Source organism: Cetorhinus maximus, chromosome 8 (genome assembly GCF_964194155.1).
Source record: "Cetorhinus maximus chromosome 8, sCetMax3.hap1.1, whole genome shotgun sequence".
In the NCBI taxonomy this organism is placed as follows: domain Eukaryota; kingdom Metazoa; phylum Chordata; class Chondrichthyes; order Lamniformes; family Cetorhinidae; genus Cetorhinus; species Cetorhinus maximus.
Window position 1 is genome coordinate 11,940,260 of NC_135886.1, and position 25,424 is coordinate 11,965,683.

The 25,424-nt window shown below is 40.1% G+C and overlaps 1 protein-coding gene across 5 annotated transcripts in view; it reads right to left on the reverse strand.

Annotated features, from left to right (window-relative positions):
- Positions 1–25,424, reverse strand: part of rap1aa (RAP1A, member of RAS oncogene family a) — a 114,000-nt gene that overhangs the window by 26,059 nt on the left and 62,517 nt on the right. For all 5 annotated transcript variants that reach the window (XM_078546434.1, XM_078546435.1, XM_078546436.1 and 2 more), the window contains exons 2-5: positions 20,802–20,887; positions 14,048–14,116; positions 7,137–7,193; positions 397–537 (exon numbers count right to left, since the gene is read on the reverse strand). In XM_078546434.1, the coding sequence (XP_078402560.1) occupies positions 397–537; positions 7,137–7,193; positions 14,048–14,116; positions 20,802–20,858 (324 nt within the window). In that variant the 5' untranslated portion in view covers positions 20,859–20,887. The remainder of the gene's footprint in view (positions 1–396; positions 538–7,136; positions 7,194–14,047; positions 14,117–20,801; positions 20,888–25,424) is intronic.

Here is a 25,424-nt window from a genome sequence, read left to right on the forward strand (position 1 = left end):
GGGTCTGAAATGCACTGAGTGTAGTAAGAGACAGGCTCAATCGAGGCAAAAGGGAATTAGAATCATCTGAAAAAGGAGGAACGCTAGGTGAATTGCTCATTCGGAGAGCCAGTACAGGCATGGTGGGCCGAATGGCAGCCTTCTGCGCTGTAACAATTCTGTCAGTGAGGTTTAGTTTATACTCTACATATTAAATCAGCACCCTACATTTCTGGTTAACTCCTGCTCTTCAATTTTTAATTGCATTAATAATTTAAAATAACATCTGATAAAAATAAAACTTCAAGTTTATTTCCTAAAAATATCAAAAGGTCAGAAATTCATGTAATATAATTCTATTTAGTTTGTCCCAAAATTCTACTGTACTCAAGGGGCTAAATTAAATCATTTACTTACATCTTCAGTGTCCTTGACTCGTAGGATCTGTTCTCTCAGGTCCTGTAGGTCATTAAACGTTGACTGTGCGGTTATAGAATATACTAGTGCAAACCCCTGGCCGTTCTTCATGTACAGATCTCGCATTGCTGTGAATTGCTCCTGCAATAGACAAGAGGGATGTAAATTTAATGTTTGATCACTAAGACCACACATATCAATTTTAGTGTACTCATTTGCCGGAAACACAGCAAAACCTATGTAGAAGAAGCCAAAGGATGATGAAAATTTGGAATGAGTAATTCATCAGCCCTCTGGCTACAGTTGCTGCTGCACCTTCACACTGGCTATAACCGTCTTTATACCAGTTTTTAGTTCTATACAAAAAATATTTTATGGGTTTCCACAAACCATAAAGAGAAAATGAGGGTAAAACGCAAATATCCCACTGGACACCAAACCAGAATTCACCAGTACTATGTGGGGTTCAAGCCTTGCTCCTGCTGACTCTGTCAGGATTGCTACTATGGAACCAAAGGGTGTCTCCATGACATCCAACAACACTATGGTTGGTACACTGCTGAAGGGAATTTTGGCTGGGAACATAGATAATTTTACCTTTCCAAAAACAGACTTTTCTTTTAATTTTAAAAAAGGAAAGCTCTAACTTTGACTGCTACCAAAGCTGACCAACATAAGTTACATGTTAGCTGAGCAAACCAAACTTTCACAGCACAAGTTTACAGCCCTGGTTCTTCCTCACAGTGAAGTCTCCGCCATGCGATCAAGCAAGCTCTTTTTACCACTCCTTCCACCCCCCCTCTTCCTGTCAATTAAGGGAACTGAGCAAAGGATCATCCACATTCAGCTGGCAATGATTTACGATACAGGAAGAAAATACTATAAAAACTCAGGCTTTTAAGCTTTATACTAATACAATGCTTTAACGGAATGGAAATCTAGATGAATATTAAGTGATAGTACCACCCGAACCAAGACAGCTCAGACGATTTATGCCAAGGTAGGCAACTGCAATGGTTGCTGTGCATAATATTAAACCCACATCTGATAGCTTCAAACCAAAAAGCTATGTGAGACCCTTTGTAACACTGAGAAACATGACAACTGCATGGTTAATTTTGCGAATTTAATAAGAACTGCGAAAAAGGCTCTAATGCCACTAAAGATAAAGTAAGTACACATTTTTGCAGCTTTAATTTGTTATGGGGCTGTGGATGTCACTGGCAAGGGCAGCATATATTGCTCATCCCCAATTGTCCTCAGGGAGAGTGGTGAGCCATCTTCTTGAACCATGGGAAGTCTATATGATGTAGCTACATCCAAAGTACTATTAGGGAGGGGATTCCAGGATTTTGACCCAGTGACAGTGAAGCAACAGAATCAGAGTGCAGAAGAGGCCCTTCGGTCCATCGAGTCTGCACCGACACGTGAGAAACACCTGACCTACCTACCTAATCCCATTTACCAGCGCTTGGCCCACAGCCTTGAATGTTATGACGTGTCAAGTGCTCATCCAGGTACTTTTTAAAGGATGTGAGGCAACCCACCTCCACCAGCCTCCCAGGCAGTGCATTCCAGACCGTCACCACCCTCTGGGTAAAAAAGTTTTTCCTCACATCCCCCCTAAACCTCCTGCCCCTCACCTTGAACTTATGCCCCCTTGTGACTGACCCTTCAACTAAGGGGAACAGATGCTCCCTATTCACCCTGTCCATGCTCCTAATCTTGTACACCTCGATCAGGTCGCCCCTCAGTCTTCTCTGCTCCAACGAAAACAACCCAAGTCTATCCAACCTCTCTTCATAACTTAAATGTTTCATCCCAGGCAACATCCTGGTGTACCTCCCCTGCACCCCCTCCACTGCAATCACATCCTTCCTATAATGTGGCGACCAGAACTGCACACAGTACTCCAGCTGTGGCCTCACCAAGGTTCTATACAACTCCAACATGACCTCCCTACTTTTGTAATCTATGCTTCGATTGATAAAGGCAAGTGTCCCATATGCCTTTTTCACCACCCCACTAACATGCCTCTCCGCCTTCAGAGATCTATGGACACACACGCCAAGGTCCCTTTGTTCCTCAGAACTTCCTAGTGCCATGCCGTTCATTGAATACTTCCTTGTCAAATTACTGCTTCCAAATTGTATCACCTCTCACTTTTCAGGGTTAAATTCCATCTGCCACTTATCTGCCCATTTGACCATCCCATCTATATCTTCCTGTAGCCCAAGACACTCAACCTCACTGTTAACCACCCGGCCAATCTTTGTGTCATCCGCAAACTTACTAACCCTACTCCCCACATAGTCATCTATGTCGTTTATATAAATGACAAATAATAGGGGACCAAGCACAGGTCCCTGTGGTACGCCACTGGACACTGGCTTCCAGTCACTAAAGCATCCTTCTGTCATCACCCTCTGTCTCCTACAACTAAGCCAATTTTGAATCCACCTTATCAAATTACCCTGTATCCCTTGTGCATTTGCCTTCTTTATAAGTCTCCTATGTGGGACCTTGTCAAAGGCTTTGCTGAAATCCATATAAACTACATCAACTGCACTACCCTCATCTACACACCTGGTCACCTCCTCAAAAAATTCAGTCAAATTTGATAGGCATGACCTTCCTCTGACAAAGCCATGCTGACTATGCCTGATCAAACCTTGCCTCTCCAAGTGGAGATAGATATTCTCCTTCAGAAATTTCTCCAATAGTTTCCCTATCACTGATGTGAGACTCACTGGCCTGTAGTTCCCTGGCTTATCTCTACAACCCTTCTTAAATAGCGGAACCACATTAGCTGTTCTCCAGTCCTCTGGCATCTCCCCCGTGGCCAGAGAGGAATTAAAAATTTGGGTCAGAGCCTGTGATCTCATCCCTTGCCTCCCTCAGCAGCCTGGGACACATGTCATCCAGACCTGGAGATTTGTCCACCTTTAAGCCTGCCAACACCTCATCACTCCCTATATCAATTTGCTTAAGAACCTCGCAGACTCACTCCCCGAGTTCGATACCTTCATCCTCATTCTCTTGGGTGAAGACGGACGTGAAGTATTCATTCAACACTCTAGCGATGTCCTCTGGCTCCACCCATAGATTACCCCCTTGGTCCCTTATGGGCCCTACTCTTTCCCTGGTTATCCTCTTCCCATTGATATACTTTGTAGAATATCTTGGGATTTTCACTACTTTTACCAGCCAGAGCTTTCTCATATCCCCTCTTTGCTCTCCTAATTGCTTTCTTAAGCTTCACCCTGCACTGTCTGTACTCCACTAATGCCTCTGTTGATTTGCTTCCCTTGTTCCTGCTAAAAGCCTCTCTTTTCCTTCTCATTGTAACTTGAATATCTCTGGTCATCCATGGTTCTCTGGGCTTGTTACTCCTTCTTATCACCCTAGAGGGAACATGTTGAGCCTGTACCCTCCCCATTTCCTTTTGGAACACCCCCCCACTGTTTCTCTGTAGATTTCCCCACAAGTAACTGTTCCCAGTCTACCTTGGCCAGATCCTGCTTTATTTTACTAAAATCCACTCTCCCCCAATCCAAAACATTTTTTTGCAACTTGTCGATTTCTTTGTCCATAACAAACTTAAACTGTACCATGTTGTGGTCACTATCACTAAAATGCTTGCCCACCACCACCTCAACCACCTGTCCAGCTTCATTTCCCAGAATTAGGTCCAGCAATGCACTGTCCCTTGTTGGACCCTCTACATATTGACCTGAAAGGTTCTCCTGCACACATTTCAAGAAATCCACTCCACCCAAGCCCTTAACACTATGTCTATCCCAATTAATGTTGGGAAAGTTGAAATCACCTAATATAATTACCCTATTGTTATTGTTTTTACACACCTCCACAAATTGTGGACATATTTGCTCCTCAATTTCCCGCTGACTATCTGGGGGGTCTATAATAAACACCTAATAATGTGGTTGCCCCTTTTTTATTCCTAAGCTGTATTGTACATCCAAGTGTTCATGCAATATTGGGGATTTCATTCGATGCCCCCTCCAAGATATCATCTCTCCTTACTGCAATAATAATGCAATGCCCCCTCCTCTGTCTCGCCTGAAGATTCTATATCTCGGAATGTTGAGCTGCCAATCCCGCCCTTCCCTCAACCATGTCTCAGTGATGGCTACTATATCACAATTCCACATGCCAAACCTTACCCTTAACTCATCCGTTTTACCTGTAATACTCCTGGCATTAAAGTAGAGGCCATCCAGCCTTGCCTTACTCCCTTGAAGCTTATTGCAGCTGTATTCCCTCTGACTTGATTGTTTTACTGTATTATGATGTGTCCCTATTCTGCTAACATTCTGTGTCCCTTCCCCCTGCCAAATTCATTTAAACTCCTCCCAACAGTACTAGCAAACCCGTCTGCAAGGATGTTCGTCCCGCTGTGGTTCAGATGTAGACCGTCCCGCTTGTACAGGTCCCACCTTCCCCAGAAACGGTCCCAGTGATCCACTGCAACATATTTCCAAGTCAGGCTGCTGAGAGACTTGGAGGGGAACTTGCAGGTGGCGATGTTCCCATGCACCTGCTGCCCTTGTTGTCCTTGGTGGTAGAAGTCACAGGTTTGAAAGGTGCTTTTGAAGGAGCCTTGGTAAATTGCTGCAGTGCAGCAAGTGGTACACTGCCGCCACTGAATTTGATTAAAAATTTTTAAGGTAGGGTACTTTCGAAATGTGAATTAAGAAAATTTGGAGAAATAAAGTTTTGAAAATAAATCTCAATCTGGAATGCTGTGCTGCCTGGTATAACACCAGAGGGAGCACAAGAGTTCAAAGTCTTCTGGAAAGAAACCCACAGTGTTGGGCACATCTTTTGTGAAGAGTCAGCAAACTGCGGTATTCTGATAATTTCAGGTCTTAGCACAACATGTTCAGCAAGGCTGTTCCCTGAATTATCCATAAACCAGACTAGAAGTCAGGCGGGTTGTGTCATTCAACTGCTATGCTGTAACTTTAAGTTCAAGCAAAATGTTTCCCACATGAGCTGCACAAAACTAAATATAAAATGCGCTATATAGGATTTTCTGGAACAAGTCAGGTAGGCCATGGCTTTTGCTAGCCTGCTTTTCTCTGCTAGATTTCCATTTCATTGGGACTTGCACCGTCACTAGCACTCAGCTGTAACCCAAATATCTATCACTTTTGATTATCCGCCATTGTCATTCCATTATGTAGATAAGGGGGTTCTGCCCTTTGTAGAAATAAATGCTTCAGCACCAGAACTTAATCCTGTGAGTAAGGTCTAGAACCAAGAATTTTAAAAGAAAATTCACAAACTAAACATAAATCCCCAAGGTTTAGGAAAATTGTCACCTAATTATAATTTCCAGATTTAAACAGAAAAGCAAAAAATAAATTCAGAATTGTAATGGAGGTATTTAAAAATACTGTACAAAGCAGAAACAAAGACTGCACCAATTATGAAAGCTCACAAAGAGCTGGAATACAAGGGTTACTCTGAACTCTAGCAGGGGTTTCAGTGATCATTTCAAAAGGTATTTTGACTATGGAGGAGGCTTATGTGACTAGATTTATCACAAGTTATTTACAAGACAAGAGACACAGACAGACACATGCTTGGGTGTTTGTTAGCCTCTTCATTAAATTGTAGCATGCCAGGATATCACAACACATGATAATTCAACTCAGATAAACATGGAAATCAACTGTACAGGGTGTACTCTGCATAATTAACAGATGCCCAAGAACTGGCTAGAAGCAGTCTCTAGTATTGTTTGCAGGTTATGCAATCACTTGTGTAGCTGCATTCAGACACTGCAGGGCTCCATTCAGCAACATTTCACTGACTGCGGTGCTTCAGCTGGTCTCAGCCTTTTGCAAACCCAATCTTTCTGGAGACCCTCTCAACTTTGGTAAAAATGCCAATAATATTCAGTTTAATCCACACGGCCTCATTGTAATGATGCACACATATTGTGCAAGTACGCCAAGGACTAGATATGTTACTGGGCCAGGCAGCACTTTTACAGCAAGGAGTTTGAAATGACAGTGGGGCACACAGTGGTTCCTCGCCGTGCAAGCACTATGCTTAGTGTTTTGCACTATTACAAAGCTATGGTATGATACCATAGCAGTTTTGGTACAGGCTAAGTAACTCATGCTATTAGTTTAAATCCCACCATAGCAAGTCATGAAATGGAATTCAATAACTCTGGTGATTTGAGGGCTGGCATCATAAACTGTTGAATTGTTTCATGAACTCAATTGGCTCATGAATGTCCTTCAAGGACTTTTCACTGCTCCCCGTCATTGTCATTTTTACCCACATCTTAAGAATAAAAGTTAATCAAAGCTGAAAGCACAATTATATGATCAAGGTTTTAAACAGGTATTCACTAACAGGTTAAGCCTTTGCAGGGATATCTTGGGAGAGGGTAAACCTCATTATGAGAAGAGAGCTGAAGGAGGTTCCACATCAGAAAGGCTGGATTATATTTCCGGATACTGATGGACCTGTATTTTGTAACACTTTCTGCCTTCATACCTATTCCTGCTGTTGGTAATAAGCTGCTTGATTTGGGGGGAGGTGGGGAGGGATGTCATGCTTAAGTTTTATCTATTACCAAGGTTGCCATATTGGCCAACTAATGTAAACTGTCTTCAGGCTGTCTATGCATTAATTTAAATACAGTGGCATTTCATAGTGGGCAGCTGCTCAAAATTTGTACAAGAAATATTTCTTACTGTTCCTGCTGTGTCGAGGATTTCAAGCATACACTGTTGGCAGTCTACTTCAACTTGCTGCAAAGAAAAAAAAACAGAATACATCTTAACCAAGCCTGTCCACATTAAATACTTCAATGTTAATAGTACCCCTTATATATTCATAATCAAATCCCCAATAACAGGTTCTCACTGGCACCTATTGTAGGAAGCCAAGGACAGGAGCAAAACATTCTTGAGGCTGCCCTGCCAATCAGTTCGTGGCTGATGAGGGCCTCAACCCCATTTACTCGCTTTGATTCTTAATTCCTTAGATACCATTGCCTAAGGAACATCTGTTGATCTCAACCTTAAAAATTTTAAACTTACCTCCAGCACCCAGCCTTTTTGGAGGAACTGTGTTCCAAATCTCCACTATCCTGCTGTGTGAAAAAGTGCCTCTTCATTTCAATTTTGAACAGCCCCACTAATGTGAAGATTATGGCCCCTTGTTCTGGGGTGCCCTCACCAGAGCAAAAAATAGATTTTCTGTATCAATTCATCACACCTTTTTGTCATTTTAAGCCCCTTGATCAGATTTTTTTTTGGGACTGGGAATATCTTTTTCAGTGAGCTGCCTGGAATTTTTTTTTAAAAAGTATGAGCCTTTTTAAAAAAAACACTTCCCTTTCCACCCACATTTAGTTCTCTGCCTTATGATGGAGCCATTGCGTACAAGTGGAAATGCTCAACTAAGTGAATCACAAATTTATGCCACTGACTGGGTGGAGGGCATGCAAGAGTGAACAGCGCACCCAAATTCTCAAACTTAAGACCCATAAACTATACATAGTGATTCTTCGTTCACAATGCGGCCAGGTTAAAACACTTGTTTTGCAGACATTTTAGAATATTTGTACATTCAGCCAAAGCTCGATATTGCAATTTAAGACCTTTTTAGACTTGCCTTTGTCATAAGTCATATTGTATTTGGCTAACAAATAAAGATGAACCTTGGTCTTGTCTCATCTAGCAATTCCTATACAGAAGGTCAGGCAGCAAATTTGTTTTTGGTAGCATTAGTACCATGTTACAGTTTTGGCGCTCCATGAAAACAACTGATGTTTATTTTTGAAAGATCTTAGGAGATTATTCTGTAAAGATGAAGTGTTTTGACACTGGGGAATGGAGCAATTTCCATGTTGGGCATCCAGTATCAGTTTCAAATATTTCAGTCAGGGTAAATATATATGGTCAGATAAATGTGTAACCTTTGGAAGAGCACCCACTACTGCAATGGCTTTTTTCCTAGGTTCCACACCAGCCATCCTGTGGTCTAAATGAGATTGCTTACTGAAACTAAATTAAGTAGGGAGAAGCTTTATGCTGCGCAGAAATGCCTAGATTAACTCCATTAAATTTACTATGTACATTATACAATCAAAATTGCATAGAGATTTCAGAGACTGTTTTAATGCTGTCTCATGTCAGATGGCAACAATATTGCACTGGAATGATTATCCATAGTCTCTAGTTACAACAATTTCCAGATATCACACTATGAAAACATTTTACTTCTAAATTCAGTGTCGGCTGATTAAATCTATTATCAGTTTAACGAAAAATTATTCAAACCATTTTCACTTCTGCACAGCGAATCAGAAATGAAAGTAATGTGCCTATCCTAAAGTCTATGGCAGCACAAAATGGGAAGTTTTAAAAGTCCAATATGTTGAATTTACTTCTACACAGCTTCAACTGAAAATGTTTCATTTGAAAAGGGGAAGTACTTTCAAAAAATATATATAGTGCCAAACTTTTAAATCCAAGTAACTGGTATACCAGAGCTTACAGTCTGTAGGGTAAACACCATTCCTGTTGCATCTCATTTTTAAATTCAGCAGGATAAAAAAAAAAACTTATGCTCTTCTGGTATACGCTACTCCTGGAAGCGCCAACTTGAGCTGGAATACAATCCCAAAAGGCACTAGAAAACCTTCTGGTAGTTTGCATGAATGGCGCTTCACACTATTGTCAACATCGAATTTCGGGAGGCTTTGGGCCAAAATGGCGATCCTACGCTCACTAAATTTCTAGCAAGTGCTGGATAATGAGGAAGAGGAACTAAAATCAGATCAACAATCAAAAGAATGAAAATGGGACAGTTAGACGATTGCTAGTACGACTTCAAAAGGGAAGTTGTTGGTTCCCTGCAATTATAAATCACCACCATGCAATCAAATTAAAAGGTGGGCACAGGATATCCACTCCAGTTCACAAGGTAAAATGACCCCAAGACAAACAAGAGGAAGATGGCTTCCCTTGTCCGTTTAAAAACGATACAAGACAGCCAAGCAACATTTCCCCCGCCCCCAATGTAATTGGAGCAGTGAATGCCCACTTGACTATATAGTATTGCACCCTGTAATGTATTTAAGGGGAAGCTAGTTAAATACGTGAATGGGAAAGAATTGGAATGAAATGCTGTTAAGGGTTAGATAACGGGTGGGAGGAAGCTCGGGCAGAGCATAAATATACATAGACCCACTGAGCCAAATGGCCTGTTGTTGCACTGTAAATTGAGTATGGTTTTATTAATTGAGAACAGCGAGATTGAAAAACTGTAGGTCAAGTCTTTCAATCAAACAGTTTCTCAACTGCAACTATCTGCACTCCCACTAGTAATGACACTGTGGATATATTTACTTTTATTTTTAAAGTTTATTTTCAAATCCTGTACTGTTCCAGCCTTGCTGTCCCAGCCTGTGCGCTGATCTAGTAGAACGTAATATGATAGCAATTATGCTGAATTCAAATCAAGCTGCCTTTCAATTAGACAAACATATCATATTCTGGGACTGATGTGAATGGGGCTGCAGCCTATATCACCCAAGCCTGTAACAGTTAGGGGCAACCCCAGCTCACATGCTGGGCTGCTGCTCATCTTACGGGTCAGAACTCAATTTTAGAATCAGGAGACTTTTGGCCAAGTCCGCCTGACTGGAATTCTTAAAAATGCTGTTGAGTCTGGAGGTCGATTGAAAATTTCAAAACTGCAATTGATAGATATTCCTAGAAACCTACAGCAGAAAGGGAGGCCATCTAGTATGTTGTGATGTGTTAGCTCTTTGAAAGAGTGGTCATACTTGGAGAGAACTATAAACAAAGACCGGGGTGGGCGGGGGGCGGTGGGTGCTTAGCGGTAATGTTGCTAGACCAGTATTCCAGAGACCCAGGCTAATGCTCTGGGGACATGGGTTCAAATCCCACCACGGCAGCTGGTGGAATTTGAACTCCGTTAATAAATCTGGAATTATAAAGCTAGTTTCAGTAATGGTGACCATGAAACTATCACTGATTTCTGTAAAAATCTGCCATCCTTGCCTGGTCTGGCCTACATGTGACTCCAGACCCACAGCAATGTGGTTGACTCTTAAATGCCCTCTGAAATGACCTAGCAAGGTCAGTTCAAGGGCAATTAGGGTTGGGCAACAAATGCTGCCCTTGCCAGTGACACCCACATCCCACGAAAGAATAAAGAAAAAAAAAACACGGGTGTTACCAAGTTCCTCAAACCCAAGTAATTGGCCAACTCCCTTTTAAAATTATTTATGGCATCAGCTTCCACCATCTTTTCAGGTAGAACATTCCAGATCCTGACAACAGAGTGAAATAATTTCTCCTCATCTCCCCTCTAGATCTTGTGCCAATGCTTTGGAATCTACAGCCACTTACCAGAGGGAATCATTTTTCTCTATCTGCTCTATCAAAACCTCAGTTTTGAAAACCTCTTTCCTCACCTCTTAATTTTCTGTTCCAAGAAAAGCAATCCTAAACCTTACCAATCTCATAACTGAAGTTCCTCATCCCTCCTAACATCTTGGTAAACTTCCTCAGCGTCCTTCCCAAGTTTTTATATCTTTCATGAAGTATGCTGTCTAGAATTATCTACAGTATTCCATCTGAGGCCTAGCCACTGATTTGAAAAGTTCTAGTATAATCTCTTTGCTTTTACATCCTATTCCTCTATTTATATGCTAATTTTTTTTTAACCAACTTGCTTTGCCACCTTTAAGAATCTGTGCCTATGAACACCAAGGTCCCAAAATAAACATCTGCTCATCTGCACTTTAAAATTGTGCCATTTTTGTATGTAGTCTTTCCATTAGTGTTTCCAAAGTTTATCAATGTATACTTCTCCACACTGAATGCCATTTGCCACACTTCTGCCTATTTCACCATTCTGGAGCCTAAACTATCAATAGCTACTACTTTGCCAAGTTTTATATAATTTGAAAACTTTATAATGTTGTGTCCTATACCCAAGTCTAGGATTAAGGATTGTGGAACAAAGGCAGATAAATGGAGGAAAGGTCAGCCCTGATATAATTGAATGGAGGACAGGTTTGAATGGCTGAAGAGCCTTCCTCTTTCCATCACAATCAGCTTTTTAGTGGATATAATCTAATATGTAGATATGGTAACTGGTTACATAAAACTGTTTTGCAAATTCAAACTGCAGTTAATACGCTGGTATTTGAGAGCTGTAGTTTCGAATGCAACATACTTTCACATATACTTTGCTGAAGCTGACTAAGCTGAAGTATGGGCACTGGAAACAATCCTAACCTCAACAGCTAACTTTGGATGACTTAGCATTTTTGTAGCATTGAGACACCAGACTAGCAAACAGAATATTACAGATTACAGAGGTTATCAAAACTTGTAACTGATCCCTCAACAATGGGAGTTTAACACAAAAGCAAAATATTGTGGATACGAAATAAAAACAGAAATGAAGGAAATACTCAGGTTATATTATACTTGCTTAAAACCCGTTGCATCTTTAACTTCATGGAGCATGAAGCAAAAAAAAAAATCAGGATTCAATATTAAGAATACACTTTATTGAAGCTGTAGGATTCAATCTATTCATGATTTAGGAATGTTAATTATCTATTTTAAAGAAGTTTTGTTTCTGCATTGCTTAGTTAGCTGTCACATGTCTAGAAGCCATGTCTAATGTTTAGGATTCAATGGTTCCAGAGCTTCGGCTGGCCCAATAAGGAGTCAAAAATACACACAACCACCATCATTTACATACCTCATCTACCCAAGTCCAGAGAATTTGGACAGGGATTTGCAATAGTTAAGGTTCAGGAACACAACCTAAGCACCCACCCTCCAACATGCAAAATGCTCATAGAGAATGCTGTTCTGCGTGGAATCCAGATAGTTTACCAGCACAAAACACTAGTAGGCTTCACATTATTTACCTGGTTGGGATCAGGTGATCAACTTGTCAGGTTATCTGAAGCCAGGTACACAGAATCCCAGCCGCAATGTCAGATTTATTTCTCAAAGTGGCACTGAGCTAAGAATTATAATCGGCAGAACACGGGACTATTTAAAAATACATTGTCTGCTTTCAGGTAACACTCAAGGCCACATCTACTGCACATTGTTAGTTGCTTTAAAGACGAACCTTCCACTTGGGCTACTGCAGATCTTGTGGTAATGGTTCACCAATGATTGTGTTATGTTAGCTAGCTAACACAATCATGCAGGCCCTGCCTGGTTCAGGCTAGAGTGTACAGCATAGAAATAAGCCATTCAGCCTCACAGGTCCATGCCTACACTTCTGCTTCACACAATCGTCTTCCCACACTCTTGATCTAGCCTGATCAGCATATCCTTCTATTTCTTTCTGCCTCATGTGCTTAACTAGCTTCCCTTAAATTTATCTATGTTATTTTGCCTTAACTAAATCTTGTAGAGCACATTTTACCTTCTTTGGGTAAAAGTTTCTCCTGAATATTTTATTGGATTTATTAACAATTATCTTATTTTTATGGCCTCCAGTTCTGGACACCCCCAGAAGTGGAAACATTTTCTCCACATTTTCCCTATCAAACCCTTTAATTATCTTAAAGGCTTCTATATCACATCTCTCTCTAAGCCTTTTCTCTTCTAGAGAAAAGAGCCCCAGCCCATTCAGTCTTCACAGATAATTACAACCACAGCTCCAAGATCACTCTTGTGAATCTTTTAGGTAGGTTATAAACAGACTGACATTTTATCATCAAATGGCTACAGAATAAGACTACATTCTTTACAATTCAAATTTAAACAGGCAGATAAATGGCAAGTGTATTCACTCTGCAATTCTATCAGAACAGAAATTAAAACATTCTAAATAATGATTCATGCCACTTTTCCTCAATTCCAAGCTGTAAAGCGTTTGCACAAACTGTAGTTAGTTCTTTTTAGAAAGCGTAGAAGATGAGCACTATCCATAAGTTCAAAAGAAAATCATAAATGGTCCACACCTTGCAGAGGCTCAGTGGTTTAGGTCAGGGTTGTCCAATCTTAACCACATGTGGCCAATTGGGAATTCAGGTGTAGTCAGTAATAAAAAAACAGATACACAAGTTATTGGGCAGGTGATTTTAATACTCATCTGCATGATGTACTAGTGTAATGGTATTAGATATAAAGGCCCCCCTCCCAACCATTATGCTCACATAAGCTTATGTAAATTTCTCACCATTCAAAAAATATTCTGCTTTTCTATATTTTGCACCAAAGTGAATAACCTGATGAGATGCGGAGAAATTTTTCACTCAAAGGGTTGTGAATCTTCAGAATTCTCCATTCCAGTGCACTGTGAATGCTCAGTCATTAAGTATTGTCAATAAGCTTTTGGATTCTTGAGGGAATCAAGAGATATAGCAATTGGGCAGTAAAGTGGATGTAAATCAAAAGATGAGCCATATCGTACTGAGTGGCAGAAAAGCATACCTCTTTTTGTTTTTAATGCTATGGTTCACATTAAAAAGGAGATGCAGCCATCCCAGTGACTCAAAGCTTTTACAATGTCTTTGTCTATGTGGAACAGTTCTGAACACACATATATCACCCCTCAGCCCCTCCAACCACTCATCATGGCTCACCTTTCTGTAGGAGTCTTCTATTGTTGGGTCATACTTTTCGACAAATATTCCCTGGACAAACTGTACAGTCTGAAAGAGGGAAAAAAACAAAATGTATCAGTAAACATGCACTTAAATAAACTATACAACATTAGTTTGGGTATATCTGGAGTTGTGGGCACTACACTTTAGGAAGAGCAGGAAGCTTTGGACAGAGTACAGAAAAGATTCACTAGAATGATCCCAAGGGGGAAAGATTACAATTATGCAGGTAGGCTACAAAAGCTGCAGTTTTCTTCTTAGAGGAGAAGAGATTCAATACAGATGTTTAAAATTATGAAGAGTTTGGATACAGTAAATAAAGAGAAGCTGTTTTCACTAGCTGAAGGGTTGATAATTATAAATCTGTGCCCTGCTGGTTGACAAAAGATCCAAAGGGATCATGAGTGGTTAGGATTTGGAATATTCCGCCTAATAAGATGGTGAAAACAGATTCAATAGTAATTTTCAAAAGGAAATTATGAATGCTTGAAGGAGAAAAGATTAGATGGATATGGGGAAAAAGCAGGGGCGTGGGACTAACTGGATTGCTTTTCAAAAGAGCAGGCGCAGACTCGATAAGTTGAGCAGCCCTCCTTCTATACTGTACTATTCTATGATTCTAAACACAGAATCCTCTAGGGATGAGGACAAAAGCGTGAAGAAAAAGTGCAAGATTGAAAATGTTTAAGCTGCCAGGCCAGGAGTACAAAATAACATGCACCTACATATTCTAGCTTCAGAGGCACATGAAGCATCTTATCTATTTAGCACCACAGGTGAAAAACAGGACATATTAACAATCACCGCTACTCAGTTATAAAAATTAAATGAAGACACAGAAACAGCCGATAGAACCAAAATCCATGCTAAAGACAACAATCAGAACTTTACACAGCTTGCAGGTGCCTTTTTGTATCGATTAAGTACATTATATAATAGAGGTCTGTAAACTCAAACTTATATATTCCATTATAAAGCACACCACTGGTTCAGCATCAAATGCCTGATTAGTGAATATTATTAATGACTGAATATTGATTTTACTCAAAACAAAATTACATTTGCCAGGTATGGGTGAAATCCTTAAAATGAATAGATTTGTGCTGGGATGGGAATGGCTGTAGAGAAATTTCAGTAGGTCACAAAGGATATCTGAAAGATTAAACACACTGGCCTGGGTTTCTTAACTATAATGTGATAGGTTAGCCCAATGTGCTACTGTCAGAAAATCTAAACCACTAATTACAACTGTAATGGGTTGCAAATACTAGAGTCACAAACTGAAAATTCTCAACAAGGACAATGAGCTTTTAAAAACAAAAAATAGGTGATTCTCAACTAAGTAAAAGGTTTTTTTTTAAAAATCCAGTAGGTCAGCATCTGTGGAGGGGAAAGTAGTTAACCTTTACAGGTCAATCTCCTCAAATTGAAGGAGATCAATTTCAATGAGCAAAAGAACTGGAGCAATTGCTTTATGTTTTATACAGAAGTTTGAATTGATTGACAATTCAATACAAATGAATTCTTCTTTAAAGTGAGCCATTTTGAAATCGATTTAATCTTGGTGGTTAAATGGCAGACTATCTGGCAGCTGTAATGTATTGTGTATTATCTGAAACACATGGAATAAAAGGGAAAGTGGCAGTATGGATAAGAAGTTGGTCAAGTAACAGGAAAAAGCATAGTGGTGAACATTTGTTTTTGAACTGGAGGAAGATGTAGTGGGGTTCCCCAGTGGTCAGTACTAGGACCACTGCTTTTCTTGACACATTGATGACCTAGACTTGGATGTACAAGGCACAATTTCCAAGTTTACACGATACAAAATTTGTAAGTATTGTGAACTGTGAGGAAGGTAGTTATAGACTTCAAGAGGACACAGACAATCTGGTGGAATCAATAAACATGTATAACAGGTGAAATTTAAATGAGGCCTTAGTTACATTTTGGTAGGAAGAATGAGAAGCAGCAATATAAAAAAAGGGCTCAACTCTTAAGGTGTGCAGGAGCAGAGACCTGGGTATATGTGTACAAATCATTGAAGGTGGCACGGCAGATTGAGAAAATGATTTAAAAGGCATATAGGCTTTATAAACTGAGGTGGAGTACAAAAGCAAGGAAGATATAATAAAGCTTTATAAAACATTGGTTCAGGCTCAGTCCTCATCAATGCCTTTTCAGGATATTAGATAGTTAGGTACTTGTTTGACCGACGCAGAATTGATGGGCTGAAGGGCCTTCTTCTGTGCTGTAGACCTCTATGACTATGAGTTGGAGTCATTGTCCAATTCTGGGCACTGCAATATAGGAAGGGTGAGAAGGCAATAGTGGGAGTGCAGAAAAGGTGCACAAGCATGGTTCAAGGGATGAGGGACTTCAAGTTAGTGGATAGACACTGGACTTGTTCCCTTTAAAGAGAAGGTTGATGGAAGATTTGATAAAGGTGCTCAAAATCATGAGGGGTCTAAACATAGTAGATAGGGGCATTCTGTTCCTATTGATGGAAGGGTCAAGAGCCAGAGGTCACCAATTTAAGGTGAATGGCAAATATATCAACTTGACATAAGGAAAAACCTTTCCTTTTTACACACAAGTAGTAGTCAGGATTTGGAATGCACTGTCTTAAGACTATAGTGGAGGCAGATTCAGCCATGGCTTGACAGAACTGGATAAACAACTGAAGACAATGTTTTCAGGCCAAGGGGAGATGGCAGGGCAATGGAACTAGCTGAACTGTTCTCACAGAGAGCTGGCAGGCACTGTGGGCTGAAAAGCCTCCTCCTATGCTGTAATCTAGGTCACTGTCAAGTTGCCCTATTTTTTTTTTTCCACACCAATAAAATTTCTTATGACCTGCACAAGTCACAAAACCAGCACACACAAAAAACCTAAGCTTGACTGAAACAAGCAGAAGACAGATCTGCAAGGATATGCTGCTTCAGGTGTCAAACTGCTTCAATACAAGGCCTCAGCACAATGCAAATATGAAATGACTGCAAAAAGATAGGAACAGTACTATTCATTCACAGGATCTGGAAAGATGCTTCAGAAACTAACAAGGCTAAGTACACTTAAAAAGGCCAGGAAAATTAATAAAGCCAACCTTCTAATACCAGAAGAGGCAGGGTTGACAGGTGACCTAAGAAAAATGCATTATATTTTGATTAAACTGTTCAGCACTGAGTACAGGAATATTTTATTTAGCTCACTTCTACTTCATCATCAGCAGCACTACAGATAAACTAACTAGTCACAATATTTAGAGTATAGCTGCCAACTAATGTAAAATTGAATGGAATTCGAGCAATTGGGTGCTTGAGATAGTTACATGCTAGAATACAAGGAATAGTAAAACAAGGCACATCAGGGACTGAGCAACTGTTAGGCAAATCTTGTTGATCTGTAAGTAGGTGTGAATCACACCTACTTTCAAGTTACAACTGTTGATGTTTACACCGGATACCCGGCCAGCTGTCGATTCTGCATGTACAGAATTAAACACGACTGACATCCACTGCATGGATGCTCTCAGCAATCTAGGCTGAAGCAGCAACATTCTTTGAAATATTTTTGGTTGAAGCAACCAGGATATATGGCTGGTTGGGGCGGGGCAGGGCAAGGGGTGAATCATCATTAGGCTGTCCCAGAGAAGTTTCAATTTGTTCCGTGAAGTTCTGGCAAGAGGTACTTAACAAGATTACAGTTTATTAGATATTCTTAAAAAATCTAAATAACAAACCAAACTCTACTCTGAAAAAATGGTCATGATTAAATGCTACTGGATTGCACCGAAGTAGTTTAGAGGCTGGCTCTGCATCTTTGTCCTCCAACACCAAGGATGTTTGGGGAGTTTATAGCAAGAAACTGAAAAACAGCAGCCATACATCAGCCTTAAAGTGGAGAAGGGGAAGAGTACAACAGAGATTCATAACTTTAGGAAGCATTTGGAGGGCCTGAAGAGAAAACTAAGGGTGGTTGGACTAGGTTATATAGTTAGAAAAAAAAGAATAAAACAAAGATAGCAGAGTACTTTAAAGATGGAAACCAATGTGGATAATAAGACAAGCAATGTGCTGGCTAACAGCCAAGAAAACAGGTAAAGTCTGTTTACTAAGGATGTCAGAGAGTCTTCATTCCTACTGCAAAGGTAGAATTTTTAGGTTGAGACAAGGAATCATTAAGAAATTACAAAGTGGTGACTTACAAGCTGCAATTGGGCTTCACACGCCAAGGACATCAAGTGGAATGAAAAACAACAGGCTTATCTTGGCAGGCATCTTTAGGGAATCAGTGGAAACAGGCCGTGAAGATTGAAGGAAGGTAAAGGGGTGTCGTGCTTGGTACTGCCAGCCAGTGACCCTAACAACAGAGGGCATCCGAAAGGAATGAATATTGAAGCTGCTTCTACTCAACATGGCTACCACTTCATTAATCCAGGAACCATAACCAAAAATGACAACAGAAAAAAGTAGAGAATTTCCCAACATAATTAATTCGCAATTTAGGAAAAACAAACTAATAGTTGATGTAATAGCTAGCCTTTACTATACAGACATTTTCCTAATTATAGTCAACGCACAAACAGCGCAATCCTTGGCACAGTTGGGGCAGACAATTTGTGGACTAAAAACATATATTAATAAATCCAATAATTTTTTATATAAAATTGATCATGGGCTTTACGCTGGCAGGAAAGCAAGTGAAGGAAGAACTAATAACTGGGAGAAAAAAATTAGAAGTTAAATATTATGTAGAGGCATAGCTCTTCGGCTTATTTCAGTTACTGATGAAACAGTATTCAATTTGGAAGATTCAGTGATGTGCTTCATCAAATCACATGATCTGTTGATTCAACTAAATGAAACACATTTCAATGTAAATGTTATGAGGTGCAAGGCTAAATGATTAATATAACTGCAAGCCATAGTATCATGCTCCAAGTGCAGTTTAATATACTGGCTCATTCTTTTAAGGTTTTCAGCTTATTAGTCCAACAAGTAATAACGCTTCAAGAATTCATCAATTCACATTTATGGGCATTTTATATCCTCAGAATATCCAAAAGCACTTCCCATCCAATGGATAAATATTTGAAGTACAGTCACTTAAGGAAACAATGGCAGTCAATTTACACTGAGTGAGGTCCACAAACAATGAGACAATTGGCCAATCTGTTTTGGTGGCTTTGCTTGAAGAATAATGAGCAGGACAATGGACAACACGCTTCTCTTCCAATAACATCCACCCAAGCTGGCAAGTGGTTTATAAAACTTCACAAGGTTCTGATGCGCACTTAAGAGTAGGTACATGTGCAGATTCACTGTTAGTAGAATTTCAAGTTAGCTACAGTAGCACTTCCAAGTCACTGATTATGTAAGGATATTGCCTTGCAAATGCATCATTTCCAGATTAGGCACACATTAAGACAGTTACAGCAGCCACTGAGAGACTGATTCAGATGTTTCCATTTGTGGGAAGGACTAGAACCAGAGGACACAGTTTAAGAACAAGAGGTCTGCCAATTAAGACTGAGATAAGGAGAAATGTTTTCTCTCAGAAGGTCGTTAGTATGTGGAATTCTCTTCCCCAGAAAGCAGTGGAGGCTGGGTCATTGAATTTATTCAAGATAGAGTTAGACAGATTTTTAATAGACAAGGGAGTCAAGGGTTATGGGGGGCAGACATCAAAGTAGAGTTGAGACCACAACCAGATCAGCCATGATCTTACTGAATGGCCTAATTCCTCCTCCTAAGTCGCTATCAGTACACAAAAGGTCAAGATACTACAGGGCAGAAATGTGCCTTGGGCAGTGGCATAAAACTGGTGGTATCAGATCACCTGCTCTTATATTCACTTCTCTTGACTGCATTGGAAATGAATATCAGGTGCCTTATGTAATGGGTAGCTAATCGATACCACTGTCCAAGGCGAATTTCCGCAGCTTGCATTTATATAGTGCCTTTAATGCAATAAAATATTCCAAGGCTCCTCACAGGGAACATTAACAAAAAATTAAGTCACAAGGAGATTAGGAAAAGCAACAAACTCTTGGTCAAAGAGGTAGATTTTAAGGAAGAGGGAGAGGGGGACAGATGATGTTAGAGAAAAGAATTCTACAACTAACCAACCAAAACCACATCTGACAATGATGCAATGAAAATTGGGACTGAACAAGGAGGCCAGAATTGGAGGCGTGCAAGGATCTCAGATGGTTGTAGAGATGCAAAGGGTACAGATAGGAAGGTGCAAGACTAGGCCACTTACTGAAACAAAAAGAATTGTAAAAATATATTGCCAGAACAGAAGCCAATGTAGTTCAGCAAGCACAAGGGTGAACAGGACTCTATTCAAGTTAAGAATACAGAAAGCAGAATTTTGGATGAGCTCAAGTTGAGAAAGTGGAAAGTGGGTGAAAACAAAGACATGGATAAGGATTTCAGCACACAGATGGGCTGAGGCAGGGGAAGGGACAGGCATTATTATGGAGGCTGAAGTAGGCAGTCTGGGTGATGGAGAGAACATGGGTTGGGAACTTCAGCTCAGGGCCACAAATGAAAAACCCCAGCCACTGATTCAAAGTTAGCGAACAAAATTATAATTTAGTTCAAAACAACATCATCTGAACACCTGAGGCGAGACAGCTTTCCCAATACTCCCATTTATATGGACTGAAGTAAATTATAACTATAATTAGGACAACTGAGCTACTGCTAATGCTTTTATTGGTACTTACCAGTGCAGACTTCCCCACACCTCCTGAACCAAGGACGACCAGTTTGTATTCGCGCATCCTGTGACGTTCTTGAACAGCGTCACTATCTGCAAGACAAAAAGGTACAGCCCATTTAGGAACAAAAAGACAATCCACAAAACATGTATTTTGTGTACCGCTCAGCATTCATCTGCATTCGCCAACATCACTGGTGAATTAAACTGATGTATACGAAAACTAATAAGGAGAGATGACGACTTTTAATTTTAGTCTCCAAAAAAGCACTCTACAAAAACGAGCCAGGTTTTTAAAAATAATCTGCTCACCATATTATAATCTACAAAAATCCAGAAAAAAGAGCTCTCTTTTTCATATCTTTAACAAATCCTGCTTTGTAAAGGAAGAAAAACAAACCTATAGTGACAACCCCACTACCACCTATGGAGGTTTTTCTTTGTGCCTCCATTTCAAAGAGCTACAGTTTCTCATTATTAAAAATGTTGCAATGTCAAACAGAACAGCATGCTAGATAAAATGGAGGCCACCTCTCTACAAGCACCAGAGGCCTGAATAAATGAAACTATCAACGAAGGCAGGCTGCTCCAGAATTCAAAATCAGATCAACTATGCCAGACTTACTAGGCTGCTGAATCAACCATGCTCATATAATGCATTTAACATTTGCACTGGTGCAAAATGACTAGCCATCTTAAATAGTCAGCAAACTCTGCTCGAGATAAGCAATTCTGAACTCCATTTCAATGGAATGAAAATCAGGTTGGGCGTGAGGTGGGGGGAGGGAGGAAGGCTGAAGATTAAAAAGGATAAACCCAAAAAATTCACCCAAATATCTAATCCTTACAGGGACATTTCAGGCTATAGCTATAGGGCTCTTATGCACTTCACACCCTACAGGCAGATCACTTAGAATTGCATGCAACACTGTCAAATCACATAACAGCTCAACTACATCCTACATAGAATTTATGCATAAATACTCATACATCTAAGGAACAAACATTTCCCAAGTTCAAGCTATGGTCAGTGAAAGAACGGAAAGAACATTCACAGTTCACCACAACACTTTCTCAGAGCAGCATTTGTTTAATATATAGCAATGTTATACTGGTGCACATACATCTCACAGTAAAATCTCTTTCCTGTCACCTGACCACACCCCAATCTGGTGTCCTGTTAAAAACGCTCTTCCTGTCCCATTTTATGTAGCCCACATCAATAGTTGGCAGGCATAATCACCCGTGGCAACAGAATATAAAACACTGAAAAAACCTGCTTTGCACACAGCCTGCTCTGAAAAGAATGTAATCCACTGCTTAAAAGGCTTTAAATTAATCAAACAGTCTTGACGCCACATAAATATGCTTCCAGGCCTAATGGTGTCATTAGATTTACTGAGCATATTGGTGACAATCCACTACAGGAAAGAAATGCTTAGGCAAATACACTGGAGGGGATTTTTTTTTTTTACATAGAGCGGGTTCTAATCTGGAATACACTGCCTGAAAGAGAGAGGGAGGTGGAATCTGATGCAATAGTAACTTTCAAAAGAGAATGGGATAAATATGGAAAAGGAAATATTTGAAGGGCTATGGGGAAAGGACAAAAGAGTGGGTCTAATTGCATAGCTCTTTCAAAGAACCCAATAGCCACATTGTGCTTTACAATTCTGCTTGAACATGTAACACTCAATCCATGAACTCAAACTTCTCCCACTACCAGAGACTGATTTATAATCCTTAGTGCCACACAACTCAAAATACTCTTTAGATAACTCGAGCTGGAAGAATAAAAAAATCTATAGCTGTTTTTGTTGAATGTTTTCACCTCCAAACAGAAATGGCAAAGGCATCTGATATGCCCATTATACTCTAGTGAAATCCCAACACCTAGGGGGACTTTTAAATCAGTATGGTAAAGTTAGTGATAGTGTTGCTATGTTACAGATTAAAGCAATTAAAGTAGGTCACTTCTCAATCATGTCCTGTCTTATAAATAGAGGCTTCATCACACCATAATTACTGATGGTCTCAATACGCTGATCAGTTCCAGCGCACACTTTTGATGCAAATTCATTTTTTTTGCTGGTCCATCTATGCACAAATTTGAGACTTGTGTTCATCCTTGAAAAAAGCAAGCCCTCTCCATCAGTGGAGCTGAAAAGTGATGCTAGAGCAAAGTGCAAAACAAAAAGGTTGACAGCAAAACTTTATTACAATCCCTTTAGCAGCAGCAACTAGGCTATCAAAATCTTAAAATCTGAAAATGCACGTGAACAAACGGCTCTCAAATTGGTTTACTTGCATTCCAGCAGGTTTGTAAATGTCTGGTTCTTGGTTTCCTGCACATTTAAACAGATACTTATTCTACAAATGACACTTTGTAGCATTTATACCTTCCATTTTGATATGCTCAAGATTATTCCCTGGGGATTGAATGAAATAATTTGTCTCAACCCACAAAGAACGGTTATTTCAACCCAGCAACATAGGGCTTTCCGGAGATATCTGGCATAGAGTATGATAATTAGAGCACCTCTGGTTACACAAATTCTCCACAATTAGAATTTCAAATGTACAAGTAAGCCTGAAGGTCCAGGGTGTCTAAACAGGTGTACATTGAAATTAGAGCATATTAAAAAATCAATGGACTTGTAGAAATTCTTTTCATTCTCGTGAACTTTGAGGAACGAATCTGATCTAATTGAAAGCACCTTCAATAATATCATTTCTTCCCCTCCACAGCTGTGTACTGCAAAGATAATCCTAAAGTTCTCTATCAGTCCCTCCAGCCTTTTCAACTCCTTCCACCCTCAACACAAAGAAGCCCATTTGAAAATTGCAACGATTTGCTTGGTTGCATTAGCCTCGTTCGGACTTCCTCAATCCACTCTCAACCATCATTAAACTCTTCGCCTCCATAAGATCCATCTTTTATGCCCTCCACTCCACTTTGACTCAACTCCTAAACACCTAGCTACGACACTAGCCCAGCACTTGCTGACACAAGCAGCAGTCTCCACTGATGACTTCCCTCTTCAAAAAGCCCACCTTTGAGGCCCTCTGCCCTCCGATTGCATTTGCATCTGTAACTTCCCTTTCCTCCAAGTTCCACAAGCACATCCACCACACTACCCAACTCTAGTCACATCATTCCCTGTTTGAATTCTTCAATCTAGACTCTGCCTTATCTACAGCATGAAGACCACCCTGGTCAATCTGAGACTGCTCAATCTCCCCTCACCTTGCTATTGCTGCTGTTGACTATTCCTTTCTCCTCACCATATCTAATACGCCTGTATTGCACTGACTTCGTGATTTGTTTTGGTTTTCACAGGATGTTACCTGGACTAGAGGAACTTAGTTATGAAGAAAGTTTGGAAAGGCTGGGGTTGTTTTCTTTGGAACTGAGGAGGCTGAGGGAAACCTAATTAAGTGTATAAAATTATAAGGGATTTGGAGTGGATAAGAAGGCCCCATTGAGGGATCCATAACCAGAGGTATATATTTAAGATAAACAGTAAGAGCTTTAAAGGGCATTAGAGGGTGAATTTTTTTCAGCCAGAGGGTGGAGTTCTTGAACATACTGCCTGAAAGGATGGTAGAACAAAAGCCCTCAATATTCAAAACGTACTTGGATATGCACTTGAAGTGCTGTAACCGCCAAGACTACGGACCAACAACTCAACTGGGATTAAGCTACATGGCTCCTCGCCAGCCAGGGCGGACACAATGGGGTAAGTAGCCTTGTTCCGTGTTGTAATTTTGTATGTTTCTCATCATTGAATTTGAAATGTTATTTATGACTGTGGTTTCTAGGGTGGTACTTTTAAGGCTATTTCCCATGTCAGATCTGCAGATGAAAATTAATCAGAGTTGTCTTTCATTAAAAGTTGCAATTTAGGATCAGTAATCATGGGAAAAAAGTAATTAAGAAATGAGTAGCTTGTTGGCTACTCCCTGAATCACCTGCACAATTGTAAGATCCTTAAACCAACATAGGATGCTGGACAAGTAGATGACTTGTGCTATCAATTTATTGCAAAAAAAGTTGGGAACATGTGACTACTTTTGCTCAACTTCAGCATTACAGGAATAAATACCAACTGCAAATTCTGGTGGCATTTTATCATTTATAATAGTTGCAAATTTTACTTTCCAATTGACCACAAAAATTCATTACACTAAGTACTTTTTGGTTATTTCTTTCAAAAGCCACAATGAGAGAATTTAGGGTAAACACTCAAACTGGCTTAGAATCCAGAGCCTGAAGAAATATTTTAAAGATTCCTAAACTGGTTAAGCGTTCCACTGCAACATTTGGATTCCATCTCTGGTCTGCCGTTGCGTTTCCCCTCTCTGCACTGCATTGCAGAACACTTATTAGTTCCGCTTCTGGCCATTTCCTCTCCATGCTGCAGACCATTTTTTTTCTCAGAGAATATGCCTTTTTATGGAAATGCATCTCCTCCTGACTCAATTTCAAGCAGCTAAGAATCCTCCGCAGGGAGTAAGTGCAAGACAATTTCTGTGTTTGAAAGCCGCTGGAAAAAACAATTCAGCTGATGATGCAGCTTGGAGTAAACACAGTGAATTGCATGTTTACATTTTACAAGCTGAATCTTGG